This window comes from Muntiacus reevesi, chromosome 13 (genome assembly GCF_963930625.1).
Source record: "Muntiacus reevesi chromosome 13, mMunRee1.1, whole genome shotgun sequence".
NCBI lineage: Eukaryota > Metazoa > Chordata > Mammalia > Artiodactyla > Cervidae > Muntiacus > Muntiacus reevesi.
The window spans coordinates 17,476,639-17,497,654 of NC_089261.1; the positions used below are offsets into that span (position 1 = coordinate 17,476,639).

The 21,016-nt window shown below is 46.3% G+C and overlaps 1 protein-coding gene across 1 annotated transcript in view; it reads left to right on the plus strand.

Annotated features, from left to right (window-relative positions):
* CCDC60 (coiled-coil domain containing 60) overlaps positions 1-21,016 on the plus strand; it is a 164,238-nt gene that overhangs the window by 124,048 nt on the left and 19,174 nt on the right. Inside the window, exons 4-6 of the mRNA XM_065903789.1 lie at positions 168-275; positions 7,927-8,034; positions 17,009-17,099. Coding sequence (XP_065759861.1) covers positions 168-275; positions 7,927-8,034; positions 17,009-17,099 — 307 coding nt within the window. The remainder of the gene's footprint in view (positions 1-167; positions 276-7,926; positions 8,035-17,008; positions 17,100-21,016) is intronic.

Consider the following 21,016-nt stretch of genomic DNA (forward strand, 5'->3'; position numbering starts at 1 on the left):
GGGTCTTACATGCTCTGATTACTGGCTGCATCTGGGACCTTCACCTTTCCAGCTGAAATTACTGGCTGGTCCATAGTCGGTGCCTAGTGATATTTGCCAAATAGTCCCTTGCAAAAGATGTGGGCAATTAAAACTGCTCCTTGTCATTCACTCTGCTTCTGCTTCAGCACATACGGCAATGAGAAGACGAAGAAGGCAGCGGCTGAAGTCATCCTGCGACCGTTCACCCCCATGCACAGCTGCATCATTTCACCCTCACTGCCCGAGGCCCACGTGTAAGTAGGCCCACCTCAGGCTTGTTTGCTTCACTGCCTTGTCATTCGCAGCCAAGGTCAAATGACTCAACCAGCTAACAGTCGTTGGGAGCTATTCCTTTGTCCTCTTGAAAGGGACAGGGAGCCTGGGGCCAGCAACACTCTGTGGCGTATAAAAATAACAGAAAGCAGACATGGTGGCTTAGAGCTAAATGGCAATCCAGCTGGGACCGAGTCATTCCATTCCTTACCAAGCCATACGCTCTAATGTCAAATAGTTTGCAAAGCCTGATAAAATCTATCTGCAGCGCACGCCTGGCGGATTTCTCACCCGAGCCTCTAGGGACACGTTTTCCCCAAGACTCAGGGAGTTATTTCCCAGAGAAGCCCCCACTGCCTTCTGAGCCAACCCCAGGCACAAACTCATCATAGTATGATGTAACAGGGGCTCAGCAACCCTCCAAGAAATACTCAGGCTTTCCAGAACCTTGACATCTCATTCCCCTCCTATCTATTCCAGAGAATTCTCAGCCCAGCTTTTCCTTTCTCACTAGTTAGCCCTCTTCAACTGGGAGAATTCAGAGACAGAGATTAAGGCAAGACTGCTCAACCTCAGCACTATTGACATTTGAGGGCAAATAATTCTTCGTTGAGAAGGACTATCCTGTGTGCTGTAGGATGAAGGATACTGAGCAACATCCATGGCCCCCACCCACCAGATGCCAGTAGCCAACCCCCCCCCCCCCAGCTCTGACAACCAGAATGTCCCCAGACATTGCCAAATACCCCTGGGGGCACAATCGCACACACAGGCACCCCCAGCCCCCTCCTATAAGAACCACAGCTTTAGGTCAATGGGCATGGGGCAGTGGATTCTAGACTTCTCTTTCTGCTCGTTTGTCAAATATTTGTTAGGTCCCAAAGGCATGCACAGTAAAATGACAGTACTGACTGCTCTGGTGGGCCCTGTTCCACTCAGTCCTCTCAGTAGCGCTTTTGTATAGGTATCTTATTAGCCCGTCCCTGCAGATGAGAGAACAGAAGCTCAGAGAGGTGTCGTAGCCTGCCCAAGGTCACAGAGCTCAGCTTGCCACTGCACCGGGGTGTTAAGCCAAGTGTGTCTAACTTCAGAGCCTCAACTCTCACCACCACACACTACACAGAAGGTATATCCCAAGGTTTTACCTCTGAGGAGCTCATAATGTATTTGGACTACCAGGTCTCATGTACTTAAAGAGTAAAGTAATAGAAGACTAAAATCCTAGGACAATGTGGCAAGTCATTAATAAGAGCATTTATTTTGTGGGTGGATAATGCCACCATTACCAACACTGTTGACATCATCATCACTGTCATCATCACCAGCACCATTGACCGTATCACCGTCCTCCTCATCACCATCGTTATCACCATCAACACCAACACCATCATCACCACCACCACCATGTATTTGGACACATTCCTCTCCCTTACTAGTATTTCCACTTTTCATGAGCCCCACTCCCCACTTTTCTGCTTTCTCCCTTTGATGGATATTATGACTGCTTTCATCACAGAGTTATTTGTTTAGGGACATGCCAACTGGTGGCCTCAATTGGATGTTCTTAAAACATCTCTTTACAAAAGTAAGTTTTGCAGTTTCTCATAATGACCCTTGGAAACACTTACACTTCCATATGTCTCTCCATGGACAAACCTTCTGAACCCAAATGGTGTAAATCAGTGGTTCTTGGGCTTTTACTTGGATCTGAATCATTTGGGGATCAGGACTTGGGTGAGGGGAACGGCAAGGTAAGGAAATGCCTGGAAAAACACATATTTCTAGGTCCCAAAACCCATTCCCTTTTATCTGAGCAAACAGAGGTTTACATCAATTGCAGAAGTCACTGGAGTTTTTTGCTCATCTTCCTTCAGTGCCAGATGGGGAAACTGAAGCCCAGAGAGAAGGCAGCACCTGCCAAAATTCTCACAACATTCTCACAAAATTCTCCCAACTTTTAACTCAGACTTTGGTGTCAGGTTTGTTGACGATGAGGATTGTGGTGGTGATGATTACAGTGGTGGCTGTTATTTGTTATGGCCTAGCAACCTCTTTCCTAGAGGGAAAAGGGACAGGCAGTAAACATTTCAGGCTTTGCAGACCAGATGATCTCTCTGGCACCTGCAGACAGGTATCTGTGGGGGATTGGTTCCAGGACCTTCCACACATACCAAAATCTGTGATGCTCATGTCTTTTATGAATATAAATGGGAGTAGTATAGTCAGCCCTCTGTATCCACAGATGCAGAGGGTCAGCTGTACTTTGTCGTTGCATCGTGAAAGTTACAGTGAATGAGTGATGGGGCCATGTTCCAATAAAGTTTTATTCGCAAACACAGGCACACACTCCTGCAGTAGACTGAAGGCTGACCCTTCTCTTCCTTGGCTATTAAAAGGCTCTGGCTGCATTTGAAGACTGTAACAGTAATATGTTGCTATATGACAGAGCATCTCAAAGTAGAGTAGCGTGAAACAGCAACCATTTATTGTTCAAAGTCTGCAGGTCAGCTGGGTGGGTCTGCTTGTCTGGATCAGTTCCGCTGGTCCAGGCTGGGCTTGCATGTGTGTGGGAAGCTGGTCCCATCCACACCCAGGTCTGTTGGTTGGTTGGTGGCTGGGGTGACAGGAGAGACCGTCACTGTCATCACGCAGCATGCTAGCTGGACTTGTTCCATGGCTCTCAGGAAGGGCTCCAAGGACGGGAGCCTAAGCACTCAAAGCTTCTTAAGGCTTAAGCTCAGAATGGACCCAAGGACTTTTCCACTGTGTCCTACTGGCCAAACAAGACATCAGGCACGCCCAGAGACAGGGATGAGGGAAAATAAAGATTCTACCTCCCGATGTGAGAAATGCCAGATCACACTGTAAAGTACATGGATGCAGGGAGGGGTGGAGAATCCAGGCAGTTTTGTCATCATTCTACCACAAAGCATCGGGCAGAGCCTGCCAGGTCAGTTCTCAAATTCCGAGTCTTCACACCAGCCAAGGGGGATTTCAGTCCCAATAGGAGTGATCCCAGAACCGGCTGAAAATTCTAAAATGACTACATGGGGATCAGTTCAATGATGCCAAGGAAGACTGGACCTTTATCTTTAAAAAAAAGAGAGAGAGAGAGAGGTGAGATGCTGTCTGCAGGAAAGAGGACAGCCCATCCTTTCCTCTCAGAGCTGACTGGACTGTCCTTAAAACCCTTCCTAAGCAACTGTGCCTGCAGCCACTGTCCTGGTTTGCCTGACAGTCAGCATGGGGTGTCTTGTATGCATTTTCTGATTTCTCTTAGTAAAAGGACAAAACGTTGTTTTCTTCTCAGGGATGTAGATGCCCACTTGTATTCTGGTTGGTATGGCCATTTCAATAGAGTGGGCTGCTTATTCAGCTACACTGACCCCTGGGAGCTCTCCCAGAGTTCTGACCACTAGGATTTTAGAAGCAGGCTTTGTGCACCCTGGTTAGCGTTTCCATCTATTATGCCCCACATTTAAGAAAACAAATGCTTTCTCTTTTAATTTGATACCATTCAAGACATTGCGCTTTGCCCTGACAGACAATCACTGTGAAGAAGGAACACTTTCTATCAAGCATGTTTCTGGGGACCCTTTCTTTCTGCCTCTCTGGTTTGCTGCATGTGAGATGAGAGATCACTGGGTTTGAGGCACTTTATCTTTTCAGTAAGACCTTATTTTTTTTTTTAGAGCAGTTTCAGGTTTAGCGTAAAATTGAGTGGAAAGTGTAGAGAGTTCGCATTTACCTCCTCCCTCTGCCCAGCCTCCCATTGTTTCCATCCCCCACCGGAGTGGGCTATTTGCTAGAATTGATGAACTGACAGTGACACCTCATAATCACCCACAGCCCCTGGTTTGCATTAGGGTTTGCTCTTGGTGGTATACATTCTATGGGTTTAGACAAATGTATAACGACATGTATCCATCCATTCATGTATTATTCAGAGTATTTTCACCGCCCTAAAAATCCTGTGTTTACTCTGCCTATTCTTCCCTCTCCCCATCCCCAGCCCCTGGCAACCACTGATCCTTTTACTTTTCCATAGTTTTGTGCTTTCCAGAACGTCATATTGTTGGAGCCATGCAGTATGCAGCCTTTTCAGATTGGCTTCTTTCACTGAGTAATACGCTTTTGAGGTTTCTCCTTGGCTTTTCATGGCTTAATAGCCCATTTCTTTTTAACACTGAATAACAGTCCATTGTCTGGATGTACCACAGATAATTTATCCATACGTCTCTAAAGGTTACTTCCAATTTTGAGCAATTATGAACAAAACTGCTGTAAACATTTGTGCACACATTTTTTAAGGCACTTTTTATAAATGGAAAAAAAGGTCCACACCCATTAGATGAAACCCTGTTCTGCTGAAAAGAAAGGAACAGCTCTGCCCTGTAACAAGAGACATCAACATTGTGTTGATGGTTAGAACACAGATTCAGTAACCAAACTATCTGGGCCCAGGTTCCAGCTTTGCCATTTACTGCCTTTTTGACCTTGGATAATTTCCATGACCTCAGTTTCTTCATCTGAAAAATGGGGATACTGATAGTACCTTCTTCAAAGTGTTGTTACAAGAATGACTCTAATTAATGGATGGTAATTAAAAACAGTGTCTGGCACAGAGTAAGTGCTCTGTGGGAAGTGTTTACTATTATTGTCATTTTGCTGGTGTTGCCACTCTCCTTTGTTACCTCTGTGGTTGTACACATAAGAATTGTGCCCAGATTTTCAGCTCCAGAAAATGTCAGATCCAAACCAGTTTATTCCCACCATATGCCATTTAGTAATCAGAAATGTATTGAGCCTACTCTGTGCCTGGCGCAGGATTGCCTGTGGTAGACAATACTCTGTAGCTCCATAGCTTGTGGGCTCGGGAGACAAGTAAACAGGTAGTTATGAGACAGCAGGGACACAATGTGTATGGACAAAGGGACACATTGTAAGGGTAGGGAGGCTTTAGAACCTCCTCAGAGAGAGGAGGCTAGAGAAATCAAGGAAGGCTTCCTGCTGGAGGTGACATCTGAGCTGAGACCCAGTCACCGAGAGGCAGAGGAGAAGGAGGAAAGGGAGTGTGTATCAGGAGCACAGAACAGTGCTGATCGCCTCACCTCACCTTCACTGGAAGGATTCCCACCATTATACAGATGAGAAAACTGAGAGTCAGGAAAATTAAGTACTTTGGCCAAGACCACGTGGCTAGTAGATGGCACAGCGAGGGTTTTAACACAGTGCAGAGGGGTGCAGCATGCTTGTGCTACGGAGCAGAACTGCACCAGGCTGCAGATGGCAGCGCAGTGGGGGCAGGGAGACTCCCGCCTGAGGAGGTGGACAGTCTCCCCCATGTGACGGGTGCTGGTTTGCCAGGGCCACCATAACAGCACACCGCAGACCAGGCGGCCTAAACGTTCCCGAACAGAAATGTATTCTCTCAGAGTTCCGGAGGCTGGAAGCTGAAGGTCAAGGTGCCCACGTGCTGGCTTCCTCTGAGTCCTCCCTCCTCGGCCTCAGAGTCTGTCCGCTGTGAGCATGTGCTCTGGTATTCGTGTGCCACACCGCCTCTTCTCATGAGGACACCAGTCAGGTTGGATTAGGACCCACCTTAATAGCCTCTTTTTAACTTCATCACCTCTTTAAAGGTACAGTCATAGTCTAAGATGCTAGAGATTAGGACTTCAGCTTGTGAATGGAGGGGGCCATCGTTCATTCAGACGGTTTGGGGAGTTTGAAGATTTTAAGCAAGGGAAGGAGCGGGCCAGGTTTGTGCCTCTTCCTGTCCCTTGCAGAAATGAACCGAGGCTCACCTGCCCCTTGTCCCCCTGTGATGCAACAAAATAGGGGTGTCTGCACAGGGTCAGGCGCATGGCACAGCCACTGCTACTGTTGGCACCCAGAGCTGCCAGCATGCACTGACCCTGTGGGGATCGAGATGGTATAGGGAGGGAGAGAAAGGGGCGGAGGACTGTGGACTTGCAGTTTCTTTAAAGCAGAAGGGAAACAAAGGAAGGAAGGGGCTTAGCAGAAAAAGAGAGAGCGAGCTGCTGACTCTAGTTTTCCTAACACCTGGTGGACACGTCCACCCCAGAACATGGGGGCTGTGAGTGGGGTGCCTGGAAGCAGCTCCCCTGCATGCTGAGTGACTCTCTGGGATAGCCCTGTGCCAGCTCCACACTTGAGCCCCAGGGCTCAGGTTCTACCTCGGGAGCCAGGCCTTCCTGGAAGCTGGAGGGTGGATGCCTGCATGCCCCTCTGAGCACCAGGCCCAGGAACCCCGGGGAGCATCGATCAGGCCAGGAGCAGTTGCAGAGACGAGCACTTACACAGGTTCTAATGGAGACTCTGGCGCATTAGTGGAAGAGGAGGAACCAGGCAAGGAGGGGGCGGCTAGTTAGGACTCCCCCTCGTTTCCAGGAAGAATGCAGGCAGTGAGTTAACCCTGTGCCAGCCTTGCTCAGGGTGGCCACTGCACTGGGCCCAAACCAGCACCTCAAACAGAGCTCAGGTCCACAAAAGAACAGTCTCTGGGATTAAACAGATGTAGGTTCACACCCTCACCAATCCTAGTGTGGCCTCGGGTGGCTCACTTTACTTCCCCAAGTCCCTTGTCTGCAGAAAGGATGGTGTGGAGGCACCCTTTATGGGGCTGTCGGTAACATTAAATGGGATACTCATCCCGTCTCTGTCAGCAGCACGTTGCGTGACCCAGAGCTCGCTGACTGCCCCTCTCTGAGCCTCTGTTTCCTCTTCTCTAATATTCATGTATGATTTATATCCAGCAGGGTTTGGGGAGAATTAAATACCGTGTTAGATGGTTAGGTAGCATCACCAACCCAGTGGTCATGAATTTGAGCAAATTCTGGGAGATAGTGAAGGACAGGGAGCCTGGCGTGCTGCAGTCCATGGGGTCGCGAAGAGTCGGACACGACTGAGCAACAGAACAATAACAACAAACCCTGTGTGCCAAGTGTCCTCCCAGTGTCTGGTCATCATAATACAAAGTGCCCCCAAATCACAAAATACAGGTTAAACCTATGTTTAAATAGTGTCTTAGTTACACTTTCAAAAAAATGTATTCGGTGTGGTTTTCCTCAACATCCAGCTACATCTGGGGGCAAAGGATTTATAAATTTAAAACAGTGAGTCCAGTTGTTAATTGGAGTAGGGGGAAGGGAAGAAGTACAATAAATACACTAGTTTCCCTGTGTTTCCAGACATTTCAGACACTGCTAGTATATTTATTGTATTTTTATCGGATGAGTAGTTGGAAGTCCATTTCCTTCAATCCTCTTGTTTGCCTGAGTCAAGACCTCTAGCTTTAGGACCCCTCCTTTGTTCTTCCCACTGGGCATGCCGACTCCCAGTAACTGGTGTGGGGTCATCTCATGTCTGATCATAGTTCTGCCACCTGGCCCAGTGACCGGCACAGGCTCCTCACCTCTGAGCCTCAGATCCCTCACCTGTAAAAACGGGCCCAAAACACAGCTCAGGAGCCCATTGCAAAGCTTTACTGCTGTGCACAGGAGATACACACACCCAGAACCTGGCGACAGCCTTCCAGCCAGGAGCCAGCACAAGTCAGCAGAATGTTGCTCTAACAGGATCCCCCTGGACTCCTGCCCTCTGTCTTCGCAGCGAGCCAATCTTCCGCCAGCTCTGCGTCCTCCACTGGCTCCTGGAGGCCCTGACTATCGACCACAGCCACCACACCATGAAGCCTGTGATCACCTGCTGGAATCCCAAGTAGGTCTCAGCCCTTCTACCTGGGCTATCGGTGGGGCAGAAGCTCCTGTGGGTTCCCCCGTCCTTTTCCTGTTTTTGGAAGGGGTAGTAGGTTGCTTTAGGAGTTCTATCCTGTTGGGTCCAAACTGCAGCAGTGAGAACCCTCATGTGCATGTTCTCCCAGCATCTCTCCCCAGTTTCACCTGCAGTGACATCACATCGGAAGCTCAAAATCAGTCAGCCAGGGTGAGAGTATTCACACCATAAAAACTGGCTGGCCAGCCATCCCAGCCCAACCCAGCACAGCTAGGTTCTCTCAGCTCTCTTCCTGGATCCTGTCTCCCCAGCACTGTTCATCATCTGTTTCTCTTCCTTTTTCCCTCCTGTCCCCTCCCCATCTACTCTTCCCACTCTCCATGTTTCCCCCTTTCTCCTAAGGTTTGTTTTCTCTCACTGTTTTTTTAGTATATATTGAAAACTGTTTCTCCACTTGGACCCAAGGGAATATTCTGTGTTCAGGTCCCAGGAGCAGCTGACTTTGCTCAGGCAGAAGCTCCAGCAGCTGTTATCTAAGCCATGAAAAGTGTTAGATGCGTCTCCACCAGAGAGCAGGGCTCCTCACAGCCTTGAGGCCACTGTCGCAGGAACTATGTGGCACATACAAGGCAGAGCGAGGAACAGGCAGGCCTGTAAGGTGTTGTTTCTCTAAGGGGAGTCAAGTTGTCTGCAAGAACAGAACCAGAAGCGTTCTTATAAGGATTAAGCAAGATAAAGTATGTAGAACATTCGGCATGATGTCTGAGGACACAGTGAGTGCTCATTAAATGATAGCTATGCAAGATTAAAATCCCGATTTTAAAGAGCAGTTAGGGATGTGACTGTCAATACCATTGAGACTTAGGGCAAGGGAAGAAATACACCTCCGAGCAGAATTTTACCAATGGCTGAGAGCTATGTTCACTGGGTGAATGGACAAACATACAAAGAGATGGAGAGGGAGGGGTGGAGAAGCTCCATGAGTTCAACCCAAATCTGGTTGTGAAGATGGGCAATCCAGGGAATGACCCCACGAGGAAAATAGCAAGTCTTCAGTTCTCCTGACTGAGATTTTCTGAGTTGCCACTACTAAGCAGCAAGTATCTCCTGATACTGAAGTGCTTAAAACATAAACCCTGAGTCCTGACACCCACCATGCATTTTTCAGAAGGAAACATCCATCCTCTGGGACCTGTAGTTCCCAGAGGTTTCACTTGTGTTAGACGTAATGATGGCTGTAGGTCTAGTCCCTGCCCCCCTTACAGATTTTATAGAAAGGAAATGGGGTGATTCAGTACCTCAGAGTGGACTTTCTACAGGCAGCAAAATTCTACTGACTGGCAGCAGGCATGCTGCAAACATGATCTTTGTTCATCGCAGGAAGATCCCATGTTTGGGTAGATGGGTGGATGGTCGGGAAAATGGAGAGATGCAGATTTTAGGATGTCCTTCTGAGTTGTATCTGAGTCTCTGCTTTATTTAGCAAGGAAAGAAAAAAAAAGATCTTCCCGATTTCATTATGTGGCAATAGAAATACATTATCATTTTCTAGTATCTTCATTAATTCTACTTCTAGCAAGAGAGTTTATTTCAATTGACAAGATGATCAGGTCCAAACAGAGCAGAAACAGAGCCTTCAGTAATGAATGCACTAATTACCCTCCTCTGAGAGATGGAAGCTTCTGTTTAGGCAAAGTAAGACTTGTTTTATACATGAAGGCCCACAGATTTTTATTCAAACCTTTGGGGCCAGCTGCATTTCCAAATTGTGGTTTTTGTTTTTTTTTTTTCTTTTTCGGCATTTTAGAATGGAAATATGGGACAATATACCATATAGAGCATTTTACTCCCAGAGGGAGCTAGGACAGCACCCTGTCATCAAACATATTTCTGCAGAAAAAAAAATGAATATTTACACTAAATGGATACTCAAGGTAAACAAAGGTCATCAATAGTCTTCCATCAGTTCAGATCATGTTTTGCTGCCAAGTAATTTATGAGTTTTTGTTTTGTTTTCAAGACCCTTTGGATTTTGGGATTGAATAAAGGGTTGTGAACTTATATTGGTTTTATTCTTAGTAGAGGCTCACTTTCCAAGGACTGACTAGAAACGAGTGGACCTTTACAGAGAAGCAGACAAGGCCCGGTGTAAGCAAGCGCTTCAAGCCTTAGTGACACCTCTTCTTAGTCCTGCTCAGTGGGAAAGAGCAGGGCAGACCCCAGGTCAAAGAGGGGAGTGAGAAGTTGCCGATTCACCTTCCTGCCCAGGGTAGGAGCTGTTCCAGCGGCCCTGAGCCTCCATAGTCAGGTGATCGGTGCTCTGCCCTAGAGCTACGTGGGGAGCACAGTTAAGCATGTCTTATTGCCTCAGCTGTCCCAGAGACACCAGTGGACCCACTCTTTTTTCTTCTTCTTCTTTTTTGACTGCATTGTGCAGCTATAGCAGTGAAAGCCTGGAATCCTGACCAGTAGACCACCAAGGAATTCCTGGACCCACTCTTTTTTTTTTTTTTTTAAGATTTATTTACTTATTTTAATTTTGGCTTTAGTGGCTCTTCATTGCTGCATGCAGGCTTTTTCTAGTTGTGGTGAACAGAGGCTACTCTTCATTGCAGTGCATGGGCTTCTCATTGCAGTGACTTCTCTTGTTGCAGAATGTAGGCTCTAGGCACATAGGCTACAGTAGTTGCGGCTCAAGGGCTCTAGAACATGGGCTCAGTAGTTGTGGTTCATGGGCTTAGCTGCTCCATGGCATGTGGGATCTTCCCAGGCCAGGGATCGAACCCATGTCCCTTGCCTTGCAAGGCAGATTCTTAACCACTAGACCACCAGGGAAACCCTGGACCCACTCTTAATTGAAGACTCCAGATGGTTATAATTTTTACTTTCATTAAGAGAGTCCAGACACTCAAGGGCTAGGCTTCTAGGCCCAAAGAACCCACCGCCTCCTTTAGAAAAAGATAGATGACTTTCTACATATAAAACATTTCAAATATGAAACAGGTACCTAAATCTAGCCACTGTGTTATAAGGAAACTAGCTGTCATTTGAGTGCTTTCTATGTCAAGCACTGGTCAGGAGATGTGACCTCATTTGAGCCTCATTCTGACTTAAAAATAAGGAAACTGAAGCAAAGAAAATTAAGTAACTTGCTTTAAGTTACACAGCTAGTAAAAGTCAGGATTTGAACCCAGGTAGCCCAGAAAGTGAAGAGGAAATAAAGAGCCTCTTGATGAAGGTGAAAGAAGAGAGTGAAAAAGCTGGCTTAAAACTCAGCATTCAAAAAACTAAGATCATGGCAGGCAGTCCCATCAGTTCATCGCAAATAGATGGGGATACAATGGAAACCATGACAGACTTTGTTTTCTTGAGCTCCAAAATCACTGCAGATGGTGACTGCAGTCATGAAATTAAAAGGCATTTGCTCCTTGGAAGAAAAGCTATGACCAACCTAGACGGCATAGTAAAAAGCAGAGACTTTATTTTTTTTGCCTACTGCAAAGGTCCATCTAGTCAAAGCTATGGTTTTTCCAGCAGTCATGTATGGATGTCTGAGTTGGACCATATGGAAAGCTGAGTGCCAAAGAACTGATGCTTTTGAACTGTGGTGTTGAAGAAGACTCTTAAGAGTCCCTTGGACTGCAAGAAGATCAAATCAGTCAATCCTAAAGGAAATCAATTCTGAATATACATTAGCAGGTCTGATGCTGAAGCTCCAATACTTAGGCCACCTGATGTGAAGAGCTGACTCGTTAGGAAAGACCCTGATGCTGGGAAAGATTGAGGGCAGGAGGAGAAGGGGACAACAGAGGACGAGATGGTTAGATGGCATCACTGACTCAATGGACATGGGTTTGAGCAAGCTCCAGGAGGTGGTGAAGGACAGGGAAGCCTGGTGTGCTGCTGTCCATGGGGTCACAAAGAGTTGGACATGACTGAGTGACTAAAAAACAACAACAAAGTCCAGATCCAAAGCATCTGCACTTAACCACTAAATGACTGTTTCCTCTGTTTCTAGCTAAAGCCCCAAAATCTTCAATTAATTTAGGAAATAATCCAGTATCAAAAAAATAAAAAAGGATAACTCATTACGAAGTATTATTTGCCAGGATATAAAAAGGGACCATAACTTACCAAGATCGTATGACATGTAAATATATAATTTCCTTTAGAAGAAAAAAGCTAGTCTACATTTATTGCTTTGCAACTAAATTTTTGTTGTTTACCATAATACACGGGGATTATCTCTCAATGTCAAAACTTCTTTTAATAACTGTGGGGTTTATTAACATGCTTAACCAGTTCTCTCAAGATCGTGAGTATTTGCCAGATTGTCACTTAAAAAGAAATGCAGCATTGTTCTGAACAACACACATAATAGTAATTATTAAACTAAGTTGTTTTCCCCTTGTCATGCATCCCCACCACCCCCACCCTGGAAAGCCTCATTTTCCTCAAACCTACTTTTTTCAGGCACTCCTGGGGATACACCCGTGGGAAAAACAGACATTGTCCCTGCCCTCTGGAGCTTCTATTCCAAGGGAGGTGGTGAGGAGCAGCAGATGATAAACATGTAATAATCAAGATACTTTGAGATAGCAGTGGGTGTCATGAAGAAATTGACAGGGAGATGTGATAGTGACAGGGTAGTGGGGTGACTTTTTTTTTTTAGCCTCATGTAATTTTATTTTATTTTATTTTCCATTTATTTTTATTAGTTGGAGGCTAATTACTTTACAGTATTGTAGTGGTTTTTGCCATACATTGACATGAATCAGCCATGGATTTACATGTGTTCCCCATCCCGATCCCCTCTCCCACCTCCCTCTCCACCCGATCCCTCTGGGTCTTCCCAGTGCACCAGCCCCAAGCACTTGTCTCATGTATCCAACCTGGGCTGGTGATCTGTTTCATCCTTGATAATATACATGGGGTGACTTTTAAGTTGAGTCGTCAGGGGAAGACTCACTCAGAAGGTGACGTCTGAGTGAAGTCTCTGATGTCCCTGCTCTGGTCTAATCGCATCCTCCCACTCCTGTACTCAAGCAGACATCTCTATGGGGGCAGGAGAACATGGCTGGGTGGCCAGAGAGTCTATCACTCCAGAGGTGGGGCAGGCACCCTGGCCAGGGAGAGCCCGGGAGCTTTGACCTCCAGCCTCTCCCTGCTACAAAGTCAGCAGGTACCTCCATCCTCCATCTCAGTCGTGGACTCGTGAACATGTCCTAAACCCGCCAGCAGACCCTCTACCCTCAGAAGCAAATGCGGATTCAGAAAGAGTGAGTGAAGCATTTGAGAAAATTACCCAGGTTGCATTGTGGATAGATGTCTTCAAGTAGCAGCTAGAGTTAGAAGAGATGCAACTGTGCTCAACGACCTCTTCCCTTGGTTTCTAGCCAATAGAATCCCCCAGAAAGCTTTAGCAGGGAGAGACTGTGGTCTGAAGATCATAGCAGCTTCTCCCCCATGGATGTGCCTGAGTGCCTCCTACCCACCAGCAGCACCTCCTCCATACCACACTGAGATGTCTGTCGAAAAAAGTGCATGTAGTTCATATTCATAGTTCAGCTGTATTCAGTTCTCCATACACGGCATCCTGCCAAGCTCCTAATAAGCCCATTTCTTTGCATCTTCACTCTAATCATCCTCTGACTCAGCTACTATTTCCCCGTTTGACAAATGGGGACACTGAGGCTCAGAGAGGGTCAATATTACAAGAAAATCTCAGGAGCAGCAGGACAGGCAGAGGACTCAGACGGCTGGTCCACCAGATTCTTAAACCCACAGTTAACTACCTGGGTATACCCCTTTTCCTGGTTCTGATGCTCAGAGAGACTGACCTGAGATCACACAGACAATAAATCAGAGCTATCAATTAGGTCAGGTAAATTAAGCTGCCGGGACAATCAAGCCCCCATTTCAGCCACTTAGCACAGCCCAAGCTCACATCTCGCTTACCCCGTACATGTAATCCACATGGGACTGTGCTCACCTCAGTCACCTGGGGGCCCAGGCTGATAGGAATTCCATCTCATCATAAGCTTCCCCATCAGCACAGCAGGAAAGGGAGTCTGACATGAGCTGCTGCTGCTGCTAAGTCGCTTCAGTTGTGTCCGACTCTGCGACCCTATAGACGGCAAGCCCACCAGGCTCCCCCATCCTGGGATTCTCCAGGCAAGAACACTGGAGTGGGTTGCCATTTCCTTCTCCAGTGCATGAGAGTGAAAAGTGAAAGTGAAGTCGCTCAGTCGTGTCCAACTCTTCGAGACCCCATGGACTGCAGCCCACCAGGCTCCTCCATACGTGGGATTTTCCAGGCAAGACTACTGGAGTGGGGTGCCATCTGACTTGAGCACTGGCCCTTAAAGCACCCTCCCTGCAAGCCACAGGTCACTTGCACTCATTTTTTTTTTTTTTTAACAAAGCAAGTGACAGAGTTATACCCAACTTCAGAGAGCCAGGAAAACCTGGGACCCCGGTGGATGAAGGGCACTCACTGTGCCTCCAGGCCTCGGGAAGGAGCACCAGCCTGCCTGCCCTCGTTGCTTGAGGTGTGTGCAGTCAGCCCACTGTGGACAACAATGCTCGGGTTATTTCCTTTTCTCTCCCTATTGATCTCCTGTTTGGTTTATTTGCTACTGAAAATGAAACATCAGAGAGACCAATCCTGTCTAACCAGGCCCTTTCTTTATCAATGGCTTTGCAAGAGCGATGCTCAGGGCTTTTTAAGATCCCTGGGAAGCCTGCTGCATTTTTAGCTCATTTAACCTGCTGCCTGAAGTTGCAATAGATTTCAGGTTGTCTTGGAAGTCTGTGTGAACGAAAAACCTCCATCTTCCCAACTGGGTCTGAATATTTAAGATTTTGAAAGCTTGGCCGGTACCAGATTTAATTTTAAAGGGGAAACAGGGGCTGCTTTTGAACTTCAAGAAGAAGACTGGAGGCACAGCAGGGGCTGAGTTAGCAAAGGGAAAAGGCAAGAAAAGCCCTGTGGTCTTGAAAGCAAACGCTCCAAAGCGGAAACGCTAAAGCTTTCAGTTGGTGAGCCTTAAACCAGACTTCAAAAGCGCCGCTAGTTTAAATATTGTTTATAGGACTGAAGTATCGCTCCTTTCTCTGGCTGGATTTTGAATATTCCCTAATTTGACTACTCGGGGGAGAGGCAGGCAGCATCAACGTTAAATGAGCTTCACTGTTAATTATTCAGAGGGCTTTTTATTGTGTAATCAAACATAAAGTCTTACAAAAAGCTTGAAGGCACATTCTCACCCCGCCCTCCGCAGCGCAACTTTCACCCTGTATACACTTCTCGGGCATCGAGGCTGTGAGCTGGGAGATGCCCAGCAAGGCTCTGCCAACAGAGAGCGCACACATGCCCCTCTCCATTGGGGCTGGTAAAAGCCTTTGATTCTGCTACTCAGACCCCCATGCCACAAAAACCAGTCAGTAAGTAAGGTTCACCTTGGTCTCCTATCTGAGCATCTCCCCTGACCAGCAGCCCCTGATGAGTATAGATTCCTGTTGGTGCCTCCCTAACAATCAAACTGGTCTGACTGTCTCATTCCTTCTAGTCCCTCCTCTATGCTGAGTGACAGCCAGCCAAATGATTTGAAGGCTCCCAGACATCTAAAAATCCTTTCTGCAGGGAAAAAGGAGATAAACGGATGGATGGATGAATGGAGAGATCAAGAGATCAGTCAATCAGTTGTTACAAAGGTAGAGGTCGTTTCTGAGTCTTCCAGCTTGCTTGTCAGCAAAGGCTCCACCACTCTGTAGCCACAAGTCCAAAATCCAAAAGGCTCTGAAAATTCAGTTTTTTCCCGTAACTCAGTTTGGTAGCAAAATCTGACATGAACCAAACAGATCTGGTGGCAAAACTTGAAGCTATTTGTAGTCTTTATCCCACCTAGTATAAATATTCATATATACTGCTGCAGAAATATTAACATGTTTAATTAAAAGGTGGTGCTTCAAAGCCCACTGGAAGGATTATGTTAATATGTAGTATACATACAGCGTATTTCCATTGCAAAATGCCAAAATTCTGAATTTGGCAGCACATCTGGTCGCATGGGTTTCAGACAAAGGATTAGGTAGGTTACTTTCCAGACCTACTGGGGCTTCAGTCTTCTACTCAGAAAGTTACAGCCCATGAGGGAAGATCCAAGTTTCCTGGGACCTGAAGTTTATTCAGCTGGGGAAAGGGGCACTTTAAGGAAAAGAATACAAAGTTAAAATGCAAAAATTAGGTACAGGGCCCTGGAGGGACCCACTCAAGGAATGGTCATTAGATCCATTGTAAATATGCATCTGGGCGAGTGACTGAAGACCCCAAGTTTGTTTTCTCATCTGTAAAATGAGATGATAAATGTCTGCTTCACAAGGTGATGTTGAAGTGATTCAGCGAGAATGCCCAGAAGCGTCTTACATGTAGGGTTGTATAGAACTTTCACTCAGTAAACTCCAAACCCGTGATTTTCATTGTGCAACTCATCCCACAAGCTTCCCCCAGCACCCCTCCCCACAGCAAGCACACCCAGAAATTCTCTCTGTGTCACTCAGAATTGTCCCTGATGTGAGACCCTTAGGCACCAGAGCAGGCAGAGATTCAGAAACAAACATGCTTTTCAATTCACCCCCAAGAGGAACCACAGACCTGCTCTGGAGTCTGCTAGAGGACCCGAGTCGAAGATGCAGATAGATGCAGAACGTGGACAAATACGCTCCACCTCCCTCAGGCCCTACCCAGCAGGCTGCGGTCTCTCCTAACCTCGATTCCCACTCACAAGACCCCGGCCATGGAGAACCGCCCCTCCCACTGTTTCCTGACTACAGGAGGGGGAAAAATCACAGCAGAGAAGTGCCACCATCCATCACTGATTTATTGCTTTTCTTAAAAGTACTTGTAATAAACTGAGGCTCTAGAAACGGAAAACTCATTAAGCTGTTTCTCACTCAGGGACCCAGGTGGAAGCAAAAGCACAATAAAAAAAATCAATAAGGACAAGTCCATGGGACAGAGATGGGAGCACTTTGTCACAGCGCCGAAGGTAACCGTTTACTCACCACTCTCCCGTCTGGTTACCAACCCCAACTTGGGGGGGAGGCGGGTTTTGCCAGTCTTTTCTCTAATGGGATTTTTTTTTTTTTTAGTTGGTTCTCTGAGTGAAGGGAAATCAGAACCTCTTGCTGTCGGATGGCTTTTGTGAATTTTAATTAAAATGGTTATCTGGGGATTGTAGAAGAAATGTCATTTGGCTAGATACCACTTCCCAGAGGAGGGGAGGAGTGGGGGAGTAGCTGCCTATGAAGATGTCACCAGGAGGAAATGGATTCACCTTGCTCTTTAGCTCTATATTTCTAATCAATAACAGTCATTTCTCTTTCTCTCTCTCTTTTAACTCAGAAACAAGAAATGAGTGATTGAACAGACAGGGCTTTCTACAAACTGGAACGTGGGTCTCTTATTAAGAGAAAATCCAGAGTTCTGTTCTTTTCACTCGAGTATTCCTCACTCCCAAACTCATCCACTTAGCAAACAAGCCCCATAATAATAATAATGGCAGGAGTAGAGCGCTTAAGGCAGTTGAGAGAACACACAATAAGATTTTTGTTGAACCTGTGCCCCAACCCACAGAATGGAAATAATGTTGGTTTCTGCCCATTTCTCAACATTAGCAAAGAACCCCAGGAAACAATACACAGTCTCACTTTGAAAATGTTAAAATGCTGTGCATTATTGTGGTTATATAGTTTTTAGAAGGCACTCTGTAAACAGAATTACAATGGGCCGGGTTCTGTGCTAAAGAAGCTCTTTAGGTGTGTTAGCCAATCCTGTCCTCCTGAAAACTCCATAAGACACTATTCTTATTTCTAGGTAGGAGATCATAAAGTTGGGGCTCAGAGAGGTTAAGTAATTTGCATAAGCCATGCAGAGCCAAGAGTTAACTAATCCTGGGTCTATTTATTAAAACCTGTTTATTAAACACCAAGCTCTTCAAAAGCATGTTCTCTCTGGCATCGTGATTATCATCGCCCCTCAGGAAGTTTCACCGTTTTCTTGCTTTTTCATCAGAGCACTCCTAGATCTGAGAAGTAGAGCCTTTGTTTTTATCGCAGAAAGTTGCTATGGAGATACCATGTGCATCTGTATCCAGAGATGCACAGAAAAAAGCGGCAGAAGCCACGAACCTTTAAAAAAAAATGTCCTTCAGGAATATTTCAACTATAGTTGGAGGAGGGGTGAGCTAATCACTGCACTTGAACTCAGTTGAAATCCCTCCTGGGCAAGTTTGTGGGTCACATTCTAGGCTGCAGTGTGCTCTGTCCTGAGGGTGGGGAAGCACTGAATCAGGAGTCAGGAGACCTAGTTTAGCCACTGTGAGCCAGTTCACTGCCTGGCTTTGGAGAAGTCCTTTCTCTCGGCCTGTTTCTCCACCTGCAGAATAAGGACTTTGAAAGAGAGGCTCTAGGCAACTTCCACAGCAATCAGTATTCTTCTTTATATGTAGAGCTCACCAGTGCCAGGGCAGTGATCCTCAAGGGCTGGGGAAATTGCATAAATGAAAAGATTAGGCTGGGTAATGTAGTAGGGAGTGGGGAGGTCTATGGGAAACAGGAATTCTCCTGCACAGCTAAAGGAAACAACCTCTGCCTAACTCTACTCACTTCACCATGTGAAAATGGGATCTAGAGCTTATTTTCAAGAGACCAGTAACCTCAGTACTTCATGTGAAGATATCCCAGTTTGTAGAATTCTGAGCAGTTAAACATGTCTCCCCATGGTCCGCCAGTTTGAAACCCCTGCTTCTACAAAAGTATAAGGAAACCTTTTCCTTGTTTTGCCAAAAAGCAGCCCCTTCTGGGTAGAGAGACAGCAGCCAATTAACACCACTCTTCGAGTGAAATACCAGACACAGAGAAGAAGCATTTGGGGATTTAAGTCAACTCAGGGAGAGTCAGTTCAATAAAGGGCAAGCAGGATGCCGAATCTGCCTATCACACATCCCCCCACACACATTTTATTCTTCTGCCACTCTCAATTAATCAGAAGTGTCAGCCCTTCACTTTGGATTTCCTGGCTGTGTCTGTTAATTGAATTTTAATTAATGGCAACTTTAGGAGCACTGAAATCCTAATGCAAGGAAGATGTACACAGAACTCTGTGTGTGGAAATCTCTTCTGTGATCATCCAAGCCCATCCTCTCTGTTGTACAGATGAGGGAGTGGAGGTGGGGGAGTGACCTGCTCCAGGCAAGTCCCCGGGCTGTGGGTCCAACGCTCATTGCAAGACTCCAGGCTGCCCTGGTGACACAATCTGTCCAGTCTTCAAAAATGACATTGATGTAAACGAGCCTGGTTTCCAGAATCAGGAATTCATGCTGTGCCAGGTGAGACAGGAAGAACTGACTTCTACAGGCGTTACCCCGGAGCTCTGATGTTCTCTCTCCTTAGGGGGGCAGGGAGCAGAGGGGCCCTCGGCCAGTCTGGCAAGCTCTTGTCCAGTTGCAGTGCTGTGACTAACGGGACACTGCATCAGGCTGCTAATTTATCAAAGGGGAGAGCATGTCAGCTTTGGGCATTTGCTTTTTCTTTATCTCAGTCATTTTGTAACATTCCATCACTTGTGTGGCATTTCACTGAAGGTTTGTTGGGGGAGGTGGTGTTCACAGGGAGACATCACATCTTAAGACCCACAGCCTTCTCCCATCTCTGTTCCCCAACCTTCTCCTTGCCTGTGTAATGGAGAAATCCCTTCCCTATTCCAGAGCAGGGAGGTTCCACCTACACTCAGGGCCCCTGAAGTAGTGATAGCTTACAGTGAACAGTAAAGAAGATTTAGCTTCGGGACCGGGGACCAGGCTTGATCACTCAAGAGATTTTGTATAGCAGAGTTTTACTAAAGTGTGAAAAGGGACAGAGAAAGCTTCTGACATAGACATCAGAAGCAGGACAGAGAGTGCCCCCCTTGCTAGTCTAAGCGAGGAAGTTATATACTTTTTTAATTAGTTATTACACTAAATTAAAAGAATGTCTCAAGGTTGTAAAGATCTTACTAGACCCACTCCCATAATTTACATTTTAAGATAACAGGATTAGCCAGAAGGTTTTCAGCAAGGAGAAACTGTCCTCAAGCAGAATACATTGCTGTCATATAATCCTTAGTACAGAGTTTAAACTGAGTTGTTTGTTGTGTAATCATCAGTTCTGGGCTTAAAGAAAAAAACATTTTATGTGACTAAGACGAGGAAATGTAGAGGAAAAAGAAAAGATGTTTGTCCTTTTGTCCTCCTTGAGAATTCCAGACCCCTATCTCTGCTTTGAGAGTCCCAGACCCCTGGGGGACCCCAGACTTATCAACCACCCTAGAAACTGACTCTCTTAGTAGCCAGTCGAAAAATAACTTCTGATCACACACTGTGAACTCCCTAAGATGAGTCCTGGTGAAAACCATTCTCTCCGCCCTGTTAGATGCTTATTATTGTGTGGTCTTCAGGTGTGCCTCTTCTCCTTATCTTCTTCCCTGGGGTATCTCACACTATGAGTTTCAGCCAAAGAAGATCTCAGACTGCCCTCCAAGGGCTTTCATTTCAAGTGTTCTCAAACGAAATTGTTTCTATTTACTTGTAGCCCAGACCTGCATTGAGCTCTTACCCAGAGTAGCTGAGTAAATTGGGACAGGTTAGGAAGCCTACGACTTGAATCATGAATTAAATGAGGACATAACCACACAAAGTACATTCTAAACCAGTAATGCAAGAGGGTACGCACGCGCGCGCGCGCGCACACACACACACACACACACGCATACCTGTAACCTGCCCACTCTGACTCCTTTCAAAAATTCACATTCCTCTCATAGGACCTTCCCTACCTTCTGCCTTTTACCTACTAAGACTTGTCATCTCAGTCTTCCTGCCTACCTCCATCATGGTTCCTCCCCTTCTCCCCAAGAGTGCCACCTCAT